At 42.1% G+C, this 17,245-nt stretch overlaps 1 protein-coding gene across 1 annotated transcript in view; it reads right to left on the reverse strand.

The window, feature by feature from the left end:
- Positions 1–17,245, reverse strand: part of LOC126418943 (phenoloxidase 2-like) — a 233,575-nt gene that overhangs the window by 186,209 nt on the left and 30,121 nt on the right. Inside the window, exon 3 of the mRNA XM_050085979.1 lies at positions 14,901–15,096. Within this exon, the coding sequence (XP_049941936.1) occupies positions 14,901–15,096 (196 nt within the window). The remainder of the gene's footprint in view (positions 1–14,900; positions 15,097–17,245) is intronic.

Here is a 17,245-nt window from a genome sequence, read left to right on the forward strand (position 1 = left end):
CTGTACCCCTTTCTGTAAACCTCTCCAGTTCTTTTCCTTCGCCCCTATTCCTTCCCCTTCAACTTTTCTGCCAGAAGAAGTAGCCACTGGCTCCAAAAGCCAGTAAAAGTTAAACACTTTTGTGTGTGTGTTCCCCTGCCGCAGCTTGGTGAGTAGATTTTTTTATATCCATTTACATTATATTGTCAATAACTGATTATTTTCGTTATTATATTGGCCCATATGGCCATCATTCCTTCTTATGTAACCCTCTTGACAGTCTCTGTTGTCATCTGTCTTGTTCAAACTATGTTCTCTACCTTTCGTGCTAGTAGTCTGATTGTTTACTTATTTGTAGCACCCAGATTAATTAACACTTTGCCTTTGCATCTTTTCTAGTACTGGTCTTCATGCACGTAGATGGCCCCATTATTATTTGTGAATTTGCATATCAGAATTCCACTGTGATTTATGAATTTGCCTACAGTCCACTACATAGCAGGGCCATCTCCTGAACATCTTTCGCCTCTTTATTTTCAAATTTGACAGCTATTTTCTTTCCTACCCTCCACTTACCCCGTATATATGTAATTCTTTCACGTTTTTGTGTGTTTGCTTTTCGCCAAACTGCTCTGATCAACTTTTACTGCCTCCTCCTACATTACTTTATTTGTCAAGCAAAGAAGTTTACATTATCACCTGTGACTTTCTCTTTCTGTCTGGTCAGTTTTTAAAATGTTTTCTCCTTTCATCACAAGTTTCCCTATCGCTTTTTAATTTTTTTTATTTTCTAATCATTTTTTCTGATCATGTAGACCACTCTTGTTGCAAGAAGTTAACCATAGTCTGTTCTCAAGATTTTCCTGCCAATTTTTCTGATCTTCCTGAATTTTTCCCTGTTTTCTCCCATTTTTCTAGCTTTTTCCACCCTCTGCCTCTCGTTTTTGCCACTCACATCATATCTAACACTCCAAACCATCCTCTCTTGCCATGGTGAATCCCATCACATATTACATCCATTCTTTTCGAAAACATACTTTTGCACTATCAAAATTAAGGTCCCAAGCAGACTTCAGACTGCAACAACATGGCAGACTTCACCTCAGAAAGCTATCCCACCTTCTCCTAAATTACCTCAACAGTGGTGTTTCCCTTTCTGTCCCTCTGCAGCTCCCCAAACAGCCACACCATCATCCACTGCTCTTCTCCTACAAACCGAGCTTGACCAACCTCCTTAACATCCCACAGCCTTCGCCACTGCCTCCCAGACCAGTAATAACTCACAGTCACAAGAACCAGTCACAACAGTACAGTGTTCACAACCTCTCATCCAAAGTACTGTCCCCTCCTGAATTATCTGTATTATCCAAGGGTCTCACTTTCAGCTCTAAACCTGCATTTAACCATGCTGCTTTGGTGAAGGACCTACTTTCCTTTACACATAATGTCAACTGGAAATATCACTTTGCAAACCAATTCCAAAGCCTTCCCAACAGCAAACCTGACATTGAACCTTGCCTTCAACAGTTCGCACCACGATCCCAATTTGATCCATCACCACTACCTCAGAATCATCCCTTACAAGCTTTCCAAAAGTTCCTCACATCTACCAGTGCTTCACAACCTTTCCTCAGGTCCCCACAACATTAGCCTAACCTGCCCTCTCCAAGCTCTATGTTCCCTAAAAGCTGAAGACTCCATCATTATCCTCCCAGCAGAAAAAGGATCTACCACTGTGTTATTCTGGTCCTCACGAGCTGCTGCACTCTGCTAGATTGACTTGCTGATATTTTCATGGTGGTGGCCAACAGTTGGCAACACTTGTTCATGATGAAAAGATCAAACATTCACAAATGTGTACCTCATGTTTCCATTGGGAGAAAATACTTCTGTTGCTGGTAAGACACGTTAAGAGTTAATGTGCACGATTATAGCCAGAGGATCTGAAAGGGTTAAACCTCTCCAGTCCCTTTCCTTCACCCCTCTTCCTTCTCCTATAACTCTTCTGACAGAAGCAGGAACTACTGGCACTGAAATCTTGTAAAGATTAAACCCTTTTGAGTATGTGTTCCCCTGCTGTCGCTTGGTGAGTACATTTTTCACCTATCCATTTATATTAAACTGCTTATAGGGGTGGACATGGTCCCCAAGGATAGAAGCATATTTCCAGGTAATGCCACAAAAACATTCCCCCAGACCATAATGATTCCTTCGCTGGCATGGTCCCTTCCAAAAATTGTTACAAGATGTTCGCTTTCAGATGTTTCACACCATACATGCCAATACCCACCTATCTGATAGAGCATAAAACATGATTCACCTGAAAAGGCCATCTGTCAGCATTCAGTGTACATCCACTTGCAGTATTGGTATGCAAATTCCAGGCTTTGTCATCAAAGAATGGCAGTCGGTATGGATGCATGAACCTGGCGCCTGCTGCAGAGGCCCATATGTGGCTATGTTCGCTACACAGTCATTGAGAAGACACTGTTGGTAGCCCCATGGTTTGCCTGTGTGATCAGTTGCTCAGAAGTTGTATGTCTATTCGCCCGTACACATCTCTGCAGCCATTGTCCCCCCCCCTGCCCGTGATCTATTTCTCGTGGTGCATCATAGTTGTCTCGGTGCCAGTTTTGAATAATGCCATTTTGCCTTACATGGCATACTTTCATCAGGGTGACATATAAAACAGTTTACAAACTTAGCCTTTTCAGACACCCTTGGCCACCCTTGGCCTGAAAGCCAATGATCATGCCTTTTTGGGTGTCTAATAAATTGCCCCCACTTCTACATTATGAACAATGACTGCACTGGGTTTTCCATCCCCCCAACACACTTTATATGCCTTCCACTGCTAGTGTGCCACTTGCTGTTTGTGACTTGTTATTGCTAGTTGATTTTGAAAGTAGGAAGTGGTCACATTAATGTGACTGGACCACATATTATATGAGAACAAGTCTTTAGTACTCTGTTGTAAACACCATCAAATCCATATGACCTTTTATTTTTGAGAGCCTACATAATTTTCTTAATTTCAGAAGGAGAAGTGGGTGAGATTTCCATACGATTAAAATATGAATTGTCTGTTCCTACATTTTCTACTACATTTAAGAATTGATTATTAAATGTATATGCTACAGGTAACTGATCGTTTATAGCTCCAAGTGCAGCTAACACATCAATAACTGCTACAAGCAGAGTATCTGGGGCTCCAACTGCGACCATTTCCACCTACACTATGTGATCAAAAGTATCCGGAGACCTGGCTGAAAATGACTTACAAGTTCATGGTGCCCTCCATTGGTAATGCTGGAATTAAATATGGTGTTGGCCCACCCTTAGCCTTGATGACAGCTTCCACTTTCAGAATGTTCAATCAGGTGCTGGAAGGTTTCTTGGCAAATGGCAGCCCATTCTTCAAAGAGTGCTGCACTGAGGAGAGGTATCGGTGTCGGTCGGTGACGTCTGGCATGAAGTCGGTGTTTCAAAACATCCCAAAGGTGTTTTATAGGACTCAGGTCAGGACTCTGTGCAGGCTAGTCCATTAAAAGGCTGTTATTGTTGTGTAATCACTCCGCCACAGGCCAGTTGCTCGATCCTGTTGAAAGATGCAGTCGCCATCCTCAAATTGCTCTTCATCAGTGGGAAAATAGAAGGTGCTTAAAACATCAGTGTAGGTCTGTGCTGTGATAGTGCCATGCAAAACAACAAGGGGTGGAAGCCCCCTCCATGAAAAACATGACCACACTATAACACCACCGCCTCCAAGTTTTACTATTGGCACTACACATGGAGGCAGATGATGTTCACTGGGCATTTGTCATACCCACACCCTGCCATCGGATCACCATGTTGTGTACCATGATTCGTCACTCCACACAACAGTTTTCCACTGTTCAATCATCCAATGTTTACGCTCCTTACACCAAGCGAGGTGTTGTTTGGCATTTACCGGTGTGATGTGTGGCTTATGAGCAGCCACTCGACCATGAAATTCAAGTTTTCTCACCTCCTGCCTGCCACAGTACTTGCAGTGGATCCTGATGCAGTTTGGAATTCCTGTGTGGTGGTCTGGATAGATGGCTGCCTATTACATATTACTACCCTCTTCAAGTGTCAGCAGTCTCTGTCAGTCAACAGACGAGGTTGGCCTGTACAATTTTGTGCTGCACGTGTCCCTTCACATTTCCAATTCACTATCACATCCTAAAAATTGGACCTAGGGATGTTTAGGAGTGTGGAAATCTTGCATACAGACATAAGACACAAGTGATACCCAATCACCTGACCACCTTTGAAGTCCATAAGTTCTGTGGAGTGCCCCATTCTGCTCTCTCACGACATCTAATGACTACTGAAGTTGCTGGTATGGAGTACCTGGCAGTAGGTGGCAGCACAATGCACCTAATATGAAAAACGTAAGTTTTTCGTGGTGTCTGGATACTTTTGATCACACAGTGTGTTCAGACACATGCTTAGGAATGGGACAGTTATATCCAGTGCCCCTCCCTGCACTTACAGGCATGTAACATTTCTGATATGGCATTGTAATGTGCATATCTTCTGTCTACTAATTCTAAATAGTTGAATTTGCTTCAAAAACTAAAGTCCTTATTAGACTCAGAAACTGGAATTTTCAAAGATTTGTAGATTACTTTCCCCATATTATGAATAAAAGTGTCAGATAATAGCAGCCAGGCATTTTAGAAAATATTTTCAGTGGTACAAATTCTCTAATCAATCATATGTAGCACGGGCAAATGTATTTAAAGGTCTTTGCTGCAAATGCCATTGTTAGTGTACTAAATTGAGTTGCAATCAATTGTATGCACATTCCTTTGTACAAGATATAATCAGTCAGTTTCCTGTAGACCAGAACAAGTGTTTAAAAGCACTACAGTTGGAGAATCTGACCCTACAAGATGTTCTCAAACTTGCTAAAGCTGACAAGTTTTCACATAAGATGCTACATTTGTTCAAGGTGTGTGTCTTCTATTAAAATCTCATCCTGTTCCCAAAGCAAATTGTGGAACTGGGATTCAAACTGCTCAACGTGTAGCAGTGTCAGCACTGTGTCTTACACTGAAAGTTCATCCAGTTTTCACACCAAATTGCACAACCAGGTTTCAAACAGCCCATCATTTAACAGAGACTGCACACACTAGCTCACCAGTCTGCATCTTACATATGCAGGGGACTGTTTATCCAAAACTGCTCATAGAGCTCTTTTGGATAAACAGTCCCCTGCATCCCATTCAGATTGACTGCCCTCACAATTGCCCCTGCCCATGTGCCTACAGTGCTATTGCACTCACCTCTGACACCAGCGACCTCATAAACACAAATACTGCTTGGAATGTCACAAGCCCACCCTTGTCGCTGCCATCAGCAGCAGCCACATATGTTCACCCGTGCATGAGCATGGGCCAGTGTGCGATTTGCAGGGGGGGGTGGGGGGGATTTCCCCACCTCTGCATCACACCATGCCCTCCTCTGGTTTTAGTTTATGCATCCCAACCTGGGATGTTTATTTCCCACGCACTGGAGTAAAACTTTACATATAATTTGTGGAGCCGAACACTGAAAGTTGTTAATAAGTCTTACTATTAATCCTATTAATATGTTTCAGTTTTCTATCATCGGAATAAGTACAGCTTTTCACAAATGTGCCTCTACTTTTTTAATTCCCCTTGTATACCTGTATATACACTCCTGGAAATGGAAAAAAGAACACATTGACACCGGTGTGTCAGACCCACCATACTTGCTCCGGACACTGCGAGAGGACTATACAAGCAATGATCACACGCACGGCGCAGCGGACACACCAGGAACCGCGGTGTTGGCCGTCGAATGGCGCTAGCTGCGCAGCATTTGTGCACCGCCGCCGTCAGTGTCAGCCAGCTTGCCGTGGCATACGGAGCTCCATCGCAGTCTTTAACACTGGTAGCATGCCGCGACAGCGTGTACGTGAACCGTATGTGCAGTTGACGGACTTTGAGCGAGGGCGTATAGTGGGCATGCGGGAGGCCGGGTGGACGTACCGCCGAATTGCTCAACACGTGGGGTGTGAGGTCTCCACAGTACATCGATGTTGTCGCCAGTGGTCGGCAGAAGGTGCACGTGCCCGTCGACCTGGGACCGGACCGCAGCGACGCACGGATGCACGCCAAGACCGTAGGATCCTACGCAGTGCCGTAGGGGACCGCACCGCCATTTCCCAGCAAATTAGGGACACTGTTGCTCCTGGGGTATCAGCGAGGACCATTCGCAACCGTCTCCATGAAGCTGGGCTACGGTCCCACACACCGTTAGGCCGTCTTCCGCTCACGCCCCAACATCGTGCAGCCCGCCTCCAGTGGTGTCGCGACAGGCGTGAATGGAGGGACGAATGGAGACGTGTCGTCTTCAGCGATGAGAGTCACTTCTGCCTTGGTGCCAATGATGGTCGTATGCGTGTTTGGCGCCGTGCCGGTGAGCGCCACAATCAGGACTGCATACGACCAAGGCACACAGGGCCAACACCCGGCATCATGGTGTGGGGAGCGATCTCCTACACTGGCCGTACACCACTGGTGATCGTCGAGGGGACACTGAATAGTGCACGGTACATCCAAACCGTCATCGAACCCATCGTTCTACCATTCCTAGACCGGCAAGGGAACTTGCTGTTCCAACAGGACAATGCACGTCCGCATGTATCCCGTGCCACCCAACGTGCTCTAGAAGGTGTAAGTCAACTACCCTGGCCAGCAAGATCTCCGGATCTGTCCCCCATTGAGCATGTTTGGGACTGGATGAAGCGTCGTCTCACGTGGTCTGCACGTCCAGCACGAACACTGGTCCAACTGAGGCGCCAGGGGGAAATGGCATGGCAAGCCGTTCCACAGGACTACATCCAGCATCTCTACGATCGTCTCCATGGGAGAATAGCAGCCTGCATTGCTGCGAAAGGTGGATATACACTGTACTAGTGCCGACATTGTGCATGCTCTGTTGCCTGTGTCTATGTGCCTGTGGTTCTGTCAGTGTGATTATGTGATGTATCTGACCCCAGGAATGTGTCAATAAAGTTTCCCCTTCCTGGGACAAATGAATTCACGGTGTTCTTATTTCAATTTCCAGGAGTGTAGATGATTTTGTAAATAACCTTTACCTATAATGTACTTTTAAAGATATAACAAGGGATGGCCTTTCTGATAGTGCATATGCGTGAATAGTGAGTTTCGACATTAACATCTATTTATAAATAGCTGTTTAACCATGCGTAACGCCATGGTCCAAGCTAGTAACCTACATAATTCTACTAACCCCCTAAGACATCCCCCTCACTGGTAAAAGCACAAATTGCACCTTGGCATGGGCATAAATGAGGTCACATCATCCTGCTTCAATTAGATCCTTCTTCGGCACTACCACATAAAATGTGACTCACAACCCTCCATTTTGGATTGCCCAGTCACATTTCAAGAAGATACAGGAGCTTCCATGTCTCTCATAAATGATAACACATTTACTCCGGCTGAGTCCCTTCAATTGCTTCCAACACATTAGCATCTAATGAGCTACAGGTAACAGAGAGTCTTATAGCGGACCATCGCTATACAGTAACGATGATCCGCTATAAGACTTAATTAATATTTTCTGTCTTTGCTTAAGACTGTGCTGAGACTCTTTTTAGTCTCCAAGCTTTTAATGCATGTGGTTTCAGACTGATGATTTGGTTGCCATGTGGTGCCTTTCGACAATCTTTACCGCCTGTGTGAAAGTTTCTTATCTCTCTTCATCCTGGGTTTAGTTGTGCTACCAATTATGCAGCATACATTGAAATGAAACCATTAGACACTCCACATTTCTTTCTTGTACACCCAAACTGTGTCAAACTTCACCTTACATTCTGAGCAGGAATGGGTTATATCACAGCATTTGGCATTTAGGCATACTGACACCTATTACTACAAATCTATGCGCTACTCTATAAGTGTTTCTCTGGATATCTGAAGTATAATTCATATCTGTGGAGATTTTAAAACGATTTAAATGCTTAATCAATTATTGATACTTACATCATTCCCCACATCAACAAACTTAGATCAAAACTAGTCAGAAGAAAATATTTTTTCAAAATTGACCTAGCAGAGGTGTACTGTATATACAGCTGCCACTAGAAGAGGTTTATCAGCAGTTCATGGTCATCAGTTCTCCTTTCAGCCTCTACCACTATAATCACTTCCCTTTCAGTGTGGTTAGTACCCTTGTAATCTTTCAGAATTAATGGAACTCCCTGTGTTGCATTAACTACCACTATGACATGGTCATTGCAGGCAAAATGAGGGAAGCAAATCAACATAATCTCTGCCTTCTTTTCCAAACTTTATAATGCAAGGATTCTGTTGCAACCTAAGAGAAATTAGGATTCTTTCAATCAAAGGTTGACTACCAGGAACATGTTCTTAGTATGGATGTATGGTTATGCCTAATGAAGATAACATCTGTCATCATCAAACCCTACCTGCAAAGTAAACTTAAAGAATTACAATCCTTACTGGGCAAAGTCAATTATTATGAGAAATGTGTCCTCCAGGCATCAGAAACATCCCAACCTCTCAACCTCCTCAGAAAAAAGGCACCAAATTTCATGGCTCTCTCTTGCCAACAAGTTTTTGATTACTCAAGTGCACCTTTCAATGTGCCCATTCCTAGCCATGTTTATCCTCAGTAAACCATATGTCCTTATTGCCAATACCTACTAACACAACATGGATGCACCTTTACCACACAAAAATTCTGATCACACAGAACACCTCATTGCATGTGCCTTGAAAACTCTAAATTCTGCTCGACTTTACTACAGTTCCATTGAAAAGAAAGTGCTATAAATAACACATGGCACAAAACAATTTCATAAATTCCTCTAAGAAGTATAATTTCACCTGACTATCGACCAAAATGCTCTGGACTCCCACTTCAATCCTCCATCCCTTTAATGGACAAAATAGCTCAGAGATTACAAAGGTAGTCATTTTCATAAGCAAATACCAATACCAAATCCGCTAGAGATCTGCCTCTCATCATGCCAATGCAGATGTGTTTTCCTGGAAACCCATGCATCCCAATCCACACATTGATAAACAAGATCCAATGAGTTTTGCTATTGATGGGAGGCTATTGGATATTCTTGATGAGCTGCCCATCACTATGCAAAAGATTATTCATGCTATAATAGAGGGGCCAGTCCTCTAACAGGTAGTACACTTCATATGCCTGCTCACCAACACCCCTGTTGAGCTTCAAACTCTGCACTTGCTACAACATCAAACACAAGCAAACCATCAGAGGCATTCTTCGGTATTCAGTAACTGAAAGCTACCGTCGGATTCTCATCCTATGCAGCATCACCCTTGCAGCATGTGGTTTCTGCATGCAGACCACTGGAGAATGCCACTTGCAGATGGCACATTTACTGGCCAGACTTGTCCCAGGACACAGAACATTCCATGGCAACACTGACGGTGCTGCTGCAAAATTTTTTGTCCTGAATGACACTGAAACAACCATGGTGGCACAGCCACACCAAATCAGTATTCTTACAAGTGGGGCACAACACATGCTATACATCAACACACTCTCATCAAGCATAGCATAACAATTTGACAGTGACTGGCATTTCCTTGGTGACATGGGTAGAGGCCATTGAAATGCTCTCCAAACCTCCCTATGTAACTCACTCAAATACCCCATCCTCAGCCCCAACTATCCACTGTAATGGGACTGGTCAATGGTACATCTTTTGTTATGTAATGTTCTTGCTGATACAGTTAAAAAAGGATTACCTGATGAATAGGTTATGGAATAATGATATTTGTAACTATAGTTAACTTTCTGACATACATAATTTTGATACTTTACCAGGTTCAAGCATAATTAGATGTAAAGGAGGCACTGTTTGATACCATAATATTATTATTTTGTATAAAATAGTGAATTAAGGGAAATTCTGGAAGACTTGATATTTTGTAACTGACTTAAACATATTTATGCCATTTCTTCCACACATATGACTGTATCAGTGAGTCCACCCTTTATCAAGGACTCAGGGAGAATGTTAGTAATAAAAACCACCCAGTAATTAAAATGTAAATTGACTTTTTTTATCAATTGTTTATTATATAAAATGTATTGCTAACTAAATTCTGCTTATGCAAAACTTGTAACCATATTTTACAGTAACAATACTTTATTTAAATTGTCAATGAATTATAACTTTTAACTGTAATTCCAATTATGCACTCTTCTAAACAGTACTACATAAAATGGTGATTCTTAAATGGTACTGTTATCATGGCAACAGTGCCTGGCATTGTATTCTGTGTTGAGTCTGCTTTCATATGTGCTGAGATGGTAGCCTGTGTTAGTTGCAGCACAGAATGTTTAAATTAATATATTTCATTGTCTGGTGAAATTTAAAGCAATAAATGAAGAATAATTTAAAATGGTGTTGGGTTAATTACCATATTTACATCATATCCAGGCAAACGATGGACATGCACTTCCCACAGGTGAATTTAATTATAATACAGTTCTTAGTTGTGCATCCATCATTCAAACTTTTACCTCTCAGTGATGTACACTGGCAATTGATCCAATATGATCATCTTCAACTTTTCAGTGTCTGTTATTTCCACTCATTATGATGATTGTTATTTCAAATATTGAATGTCACACAGTGCGCTAAAAAAGATAGTTGTGACAGAGGCTGCTCGTCACGTCTTGGACTCAGACAGTGGACCATAATTGTGATACATTCAGTTTATGAACTTCTACAGAAACAATAACATCCAAAATATGTTATCTGTCCCTCTTTGTCCCACGTCTAATAATGAAGCTGAGAGCCTCAAGCGCACATTCAAAATGCAAATGACCAAAACGATCAGCGCTACCAATATGGAATATGTGCTGCATGCTTTTTTATGAGCCTGCAAGAACACCCCAGTCCAGAGCCACTCCCTAACTGAAATTCTGCAGGCTCATTGGCAGCACACACTACTGGACCTCTTGAAGCCAGTGCCATAATAACAGATGTCGAGAAACAGCCCCAAATATGCGGTGGGTACCACTGTCTGAGACCACTCATATGGCCAATTCCCAGGATGGGTTCTGGGTATCATGACTGCCAAGTGGGACTATATGATGTTCGACACTGAAGCAAAAGGGGTGTGCCTAGTGGGCATGCAAATCAGCTCTGCCCTCATCTGCTGTCCAATCAGCTGGCAACAGCTCCACCACCTCAAATATCAACCCAAGCCCTGTACTTTTCCAGTGTCTTTCCATCATGGTTTCTCCACATAGCAACTATGAGAATTACACCACTGATGTGAAACTGTGGACACAACTCTACCTTTGGAGGTGAGATGGACGAGGCATCTCTGACCTCCCTGTCACCACTGGAGACAGATGTGCAGCCTCTTCTGGTGGAACCAATGGGCAACACACCCACCTACACTTCCCTTCATCTGGCTTGTTGTCTCCATCACTACCCAGACTGAATGACTCTAGGGGAGAGGGATTATGTGTCTCACTTTGATAAGGACATCGATTCAACAACAAGAAAGATTGATGTCAGTTAGTCAAAGAGGTTGGGGAGCAGGGCAACTCATGTTAGGCGATGCTCCATCATACTTACCTGACCCCGCCATCTACTAGCCAAAATGCTTTTATAAACAGCGGCCGGGATCCCCAATGACATATCGTTTGCTGAGTGTAGATTGTTGACATCATGAAACTTGGCCACTCTCTACTACATTGTACTTAGTATCACAATACGGATTATTAATTATCGTGCTGAAATGAGTTTGCAATGACTCATGGGCTTTCTGGTATTGTTCTTCCACCATAATGCTTGCTCACTCATGCTGTCCCATCTTGTTCTGGTTCTATGAACTTTAACTCTTTTGTGATTGTTTAATTGACCTCAGTGGCCAGAAACAGTAATAACGTGTGTGTGTGTGTGTGTGTGTGTGTGTGTGTGTGTGTGTTTCCTTCTTTACAGGAAGGCTTTTCACCAAATCCTCAAGTGTATAGCAGTCTTTTTGCTGTGCCTGTTAGCAAACTCAATATTTCCTCTATATGGTGAGTAACAATCTATCCTTTTCAAAACTGGTTACTTTTGAAACTAAATTCTTTCACAAATTTTCTATAGTTAATTTACACAGAATTGCATGAACACAAACATAGCAGTTAATTTCACTTCAGGAAATTTCACACAAAAAATACTGTTAATCATTTCTCCCTATCTTTGCTTAAGGAGCATTACATCTGATAAATTTAAAACAATACCTTGTTGTTTATTACACATACATCCATTTGCAGTGCATAGAGAAATATTACTGTCTTGTTAACCACAGTCTCAAGCCAGACAACAGCATTCGGGTACAGAAACAGGTAGCTTTGGCTAAGAAACTTGTGGGGACAACACCCCTAAGACTATCACTGACCAACAATGGCAGCACAGAGTGACTGGTCTGTGTCCAAAACATTTAGTTTGGATTGAACAACTGAGAATGTAAGATATTTGTGTATCATTCTATCTAAGATAAATGATACGTATTGATGAGCCAAATATTATTACCACTGCTCACTGTGATGTTGAAAGTCTACTGGTGGTGCTGTGGGCATCTGATGCAGTAAGGAAAGAATGTAAGTGAAAGAGCGATGAATGAGCAGTCATTATGGCAAAGGTACGGGCTGAAAATGTGGAAATCCACTGTTATAAGCAGTTTTGACAATGGGTAGATTGTTGTGGCACTGTGGCTGGAAAAGAGAATCCCTAGAATGGTGATTCTGGTCACCTGTTTGTATGCAACCTTTGTGAGCACCTATGGAAAGTGGTTAAGGGATGGTGAAATAATGAGTAGGCCATATCGTATTGAACAACATCTCATCACAAAAGACAGAGGTCGGAGGACCCTCATTGTGTAATCCAGGATAGGCAGCGATCTGCGGCAGATACGATGACAGGGTACAATGCTGGTGCAGGCACAAGTGTTTCACAGCACACTGTTCAACGGCAATTGTAGAAAATGGAGCTCCACACCACATGACCCCTATGTGTTTCTGTGTTGGCCCAACAACATCATCAGTTATGATTGCAGTGGTTGCAGCATCACTGATTTTTCACCTTGGATCAATAGAAATGTAGCTGAGTGGTCAGCACGATGGAATATCATACCTAACAGCCCAGGTTTGATTCCTGGATGGGTCGGAGATTTTCTCAGCTCAGGGAGTGGGTGTTGCGTTGTTATCATCATCATCATTTCATCCCTATCGACACGCAAGTCACCAAAGTGGTGTCAACTCGAAGGACTTGCACCAGGCAACCAGCCTGCCCAACGGTAGGCCCTAGCCACGTGGCATAAATAAAACAGAAATGTATTGCCAGTTGAATGAATTGCATTTCTTGTTACACCAGGTCAATGGTTGGGTCCTTACACGACTTCATCCAGGCGAGTGGCTGCTCGAAACATGCACTGTGCCACAGATGCAGGCCGGTGTGGGTTGAATTATGCTATGGGGTATATTGAGTTGGACATCCATGGGACTGTGGAAGGTAATCAAAGGCATCATGATAGCAGTGAACTACATGAAAGTTATTGTGGATGACCTGCATCATGCTTGAAGTCTCCCTCCATGCAATGATATGTTCCAGCAGGATAACTGTCTGTGTTGCAAGGTCAGAATCATGCTACAGTGGTTTGATGGGCAATATAGTGAACTCACATTGATGTCTTTGCCAGCAAATATGTCTGATCTGTACCCATTGGAACACATATTAGGCGCCAGTTGTGTGCCCTTAAACCACCCTCCTTTAATTTGAGAGAATTGTTTGACCTGTGCATAGACATCTGGTGCCACGCACTTCTGGAATCCTGTCAAACACTTTTAGAATCCATGCCAAGCAGAGTCTCTGCTGTACTGTGTTTGAAAAGTGGAACATCACACTGTTAAACAGTTGGTAATAATGTTTTGGCTCACTGTTGTATGTTGAGATTCAAAGTCTCTGTGTATCATTGGGTTATTCCTTGCCTAAATGGCAACCCTGACTGCAGAAATGCCGCTATTACAGTGATATTATGCATTACACTAATTTCTTGTTAATGCCTACAATGCGTAAGACATGACACCAACAACTGACAGCATCAGGCCATCTGATTCTGCCACCACACCGCCTCCACAATGCTGGTACCGTGCACATTTCAGTAATGCTGCCATCACCTGTTGACAGCCCTGCTCACACCCAAATTTTAAGTGCGAGATGATATAGGTGCACCGGGCCACTCATCACTGACAAGTGAAAACACACAAATGGCAACCATGTAACAATGCATTCACTGAGAAAGTGTATGCTCCATTCTAACAATTCTACACATTTCAGTTCATATAGAAATATCACAAACATGATTTATAAAACAAGAAAACAGAAATGGAGGAAGATTAGAGTTTAACCCCCCCTTGACAAGGAGGTCTTTGAAAATGGATCACCTGGTTGGATTGAAAAAAGGATGGAAAGGAGAAATGGAAGTGTCCTTTCTGAATAAACCTTCTTTGTATTAACATTAAGTGATTTAGAGAAACCATGGAAAACCCAAATCTGGAAAGATGGATTGGAACTTGGACCTCACCCCTTGAGAATGTGAGTCCATTCTTGAAACAATGGTGCTACCTCAATCAACAATATCAAAATAATTAATTAGTCCTTGTTAAAGATACTCATAACGGTAGCAAATTTTAATCAACCTAGCCAATGGAAAAAGCCTAATTATTTTAATCAGAATATTGAATTTATTTCCAAATTCTGCTAACTAAAGAGGTATTAAGGTTAAACTGATATAACATATATTAAATTTTTCTACTATAGTACTTACCCATAAATGTTTCTACTAGCCGTGCTGCCATTCTGTTATGATATGGTATAAGAGGAGAGAAGTTCTCTTTGCGGCCAAGAGTCATGGGGAATGAAAGATCAGGCAGGGTGATGGACTTCACATCTATTTCTAATTTATCCGATGGCCCACCAAATCTGTTAGCTAAATCGGAAGCTATTGACTGGTAACGAAAAGGCTGGAAAAAAAACCAATTTATTTAAATATCAACAACATATTTACAAAGACAGAAACATCAGTAAAATGCTGGGAATATGATATTGACAACCTTAATTGTTTTCTCCGAAGCATACAGTAGCATTCACCAAGAAATTACATACTGTGTACTGAAAGCAATTAAAGAGCTCAGGAGGATTATTGTAGGGTGCACACAGGCCTTGAGATGAGCGTTAAATTAAAGAGCAAGGCTAAAACATGAATTACAGATAAAACTGACATCAAACAAGGGGATGCAATACACATATGCTTTTCAACTTAATTATGGAGAAGATTATGTAGGGCACAAACAAGAAAACAGAATGACAAAGAGTACTTCTAAATGAACAATGAACAGATGGATTATGCAAATGATAATAATGGCTGAAAATAAATAAGAGGTGAAAGAAAGTCTAAAGGAGTTCAGGTGGAATGCAGTAATGCTTGGATTCAATATTGGAGACGTAAAGAAAAATGTGATACAATTATTATCAAGGAAGCATGGTAAAACTGAAATTGGACTGATGACACTGCACAGAACAAACAAATTCAAACATCTGCTAAAAAAGACACTGTAGTGTCACAAAATTTAAACTATTACACTCACATTTCTTCCACTTCTGCAACATCTGATAATGAGAACAAATAGTGTGTATTTTACACTTTTATTAATCTCTGTAAAGCATATGACTGATTTATTGCTTTGTTTTTCTTGTGTTTTATGTTCATTGGATTAAGTTGTGTCTTAGCAAATTCCATCCTTCATAAATCAAAAATTGTCTGCAAAGCTTCCTATTATAAGAATGCTTAGCACAAGCCAGCATTAGAAAGAGAATTTACTTCAGTTAACAGTGCCATCATTGGGCATTATTTATTTAATTGTTAAAAAAGTGGAACTAACTAACTTGTTTTCATATTCAGTTGCTGTTTGCATTCCTTTGTGGTGTGGTTGAGATGTTGTTCAGCTGTACTTGAGATTACAGTTTACTGCTATTGGAGCTACAGCTGAAACTTCATTCAGTTAAAGTGATTTATCTAGTGAAAGCACATACACAGTTTAAAGGAAAAAGTGTATCTGTTTTGAGACGGAGAAAAATAGTGATTTTTTTTAACTGAGTATTTTTAAGGATCATGTAGAAAGATATTGGCAGAGATAAGAAAAAATTGCTCATCATTGTTTAAACAGCTATAAGCTCAAATAACAGATCTCGTTAAAATAATAAACACCTTCTCCATATGGAAGCACCAACACAAATCTGGTCAATCAGCTAAATGAGTTTGCAATTTTCAATCTATTAAGAGGAAACACTTGTGGTGACGATAGGCCGTATTGACCATAGACAACATTAATCTTTAGGACTCAGGTCACTCAGCCAAGTCACCATGTTAATTAATTCTGTTCTTATACCTTGTACTGTGAGCACATGTATGATAATTGTCTTAACTATATGTATGTGCAGATATTAGTGGGGGCAGTTTATTCCATACACCGCTATTCATATCCTGTTCCCATGCTGGTGACCCCGAAGTTTCTATGTCTTCCACGAATTCCGCGCCGGGTGTTGTAAATCAACAGGTTATGCGCACGCCGCCATGACCACCTCACCCAACGCTTTGTTAGAAGATTTGAAAGCCCAACTACAACCGCCGGGCCCCTTCAATCCTTCGCCAATGGCCGGCTCTCCATTACTCCATGGTGATTCGCGATCTCCAACCACATTGCTCACCCGCCAGACCAGTTGCTCAACTTTTCGACCACGTGGGTTCGAGTACATCTTTTGATGTTTCGCCTTCCAGGGGTGTCATACCACACCACAGTGATCTTCCACAAGTTCAACCGGTAATTTATAGTCAGAACCCACGGGGCATGTTTTCAACGTGCGCGAAGAAGTCACTCTTTTGTCACATGAGTTACTAACCCCCCTGCCCCCCCCCCCCCCCCCCACATTCCCAAGGGACCCCAGTTCCAACCGCTCAGCCACTCACCTCTCTCACAGCTCCACCTGTGTCTGCCGCACTGGCCTTCTGCATTATTTCTAAGATGGGCAAGTTCAAATCAGTACCTGTAACCTACGGTCCAGTTTATGGGACCCCTACACATATTGCACAACCGCTCATTCCCACGGTACCAA

Source organism: Schistocerca serialis, chromosome 9, assembly GCF_023864345.2.
Source record: "Schistocerca serialis cubense isolate TAMUIC-IGC-003099 chromosome 9, iqSchSeri2.2, whole genome shotgun sequence".
NCBI lineage: Eukaryota > Metazoa > Arthropoda > Insecta > Orthoptera > Acrididae > Schistocerca > Schistocerca serialis.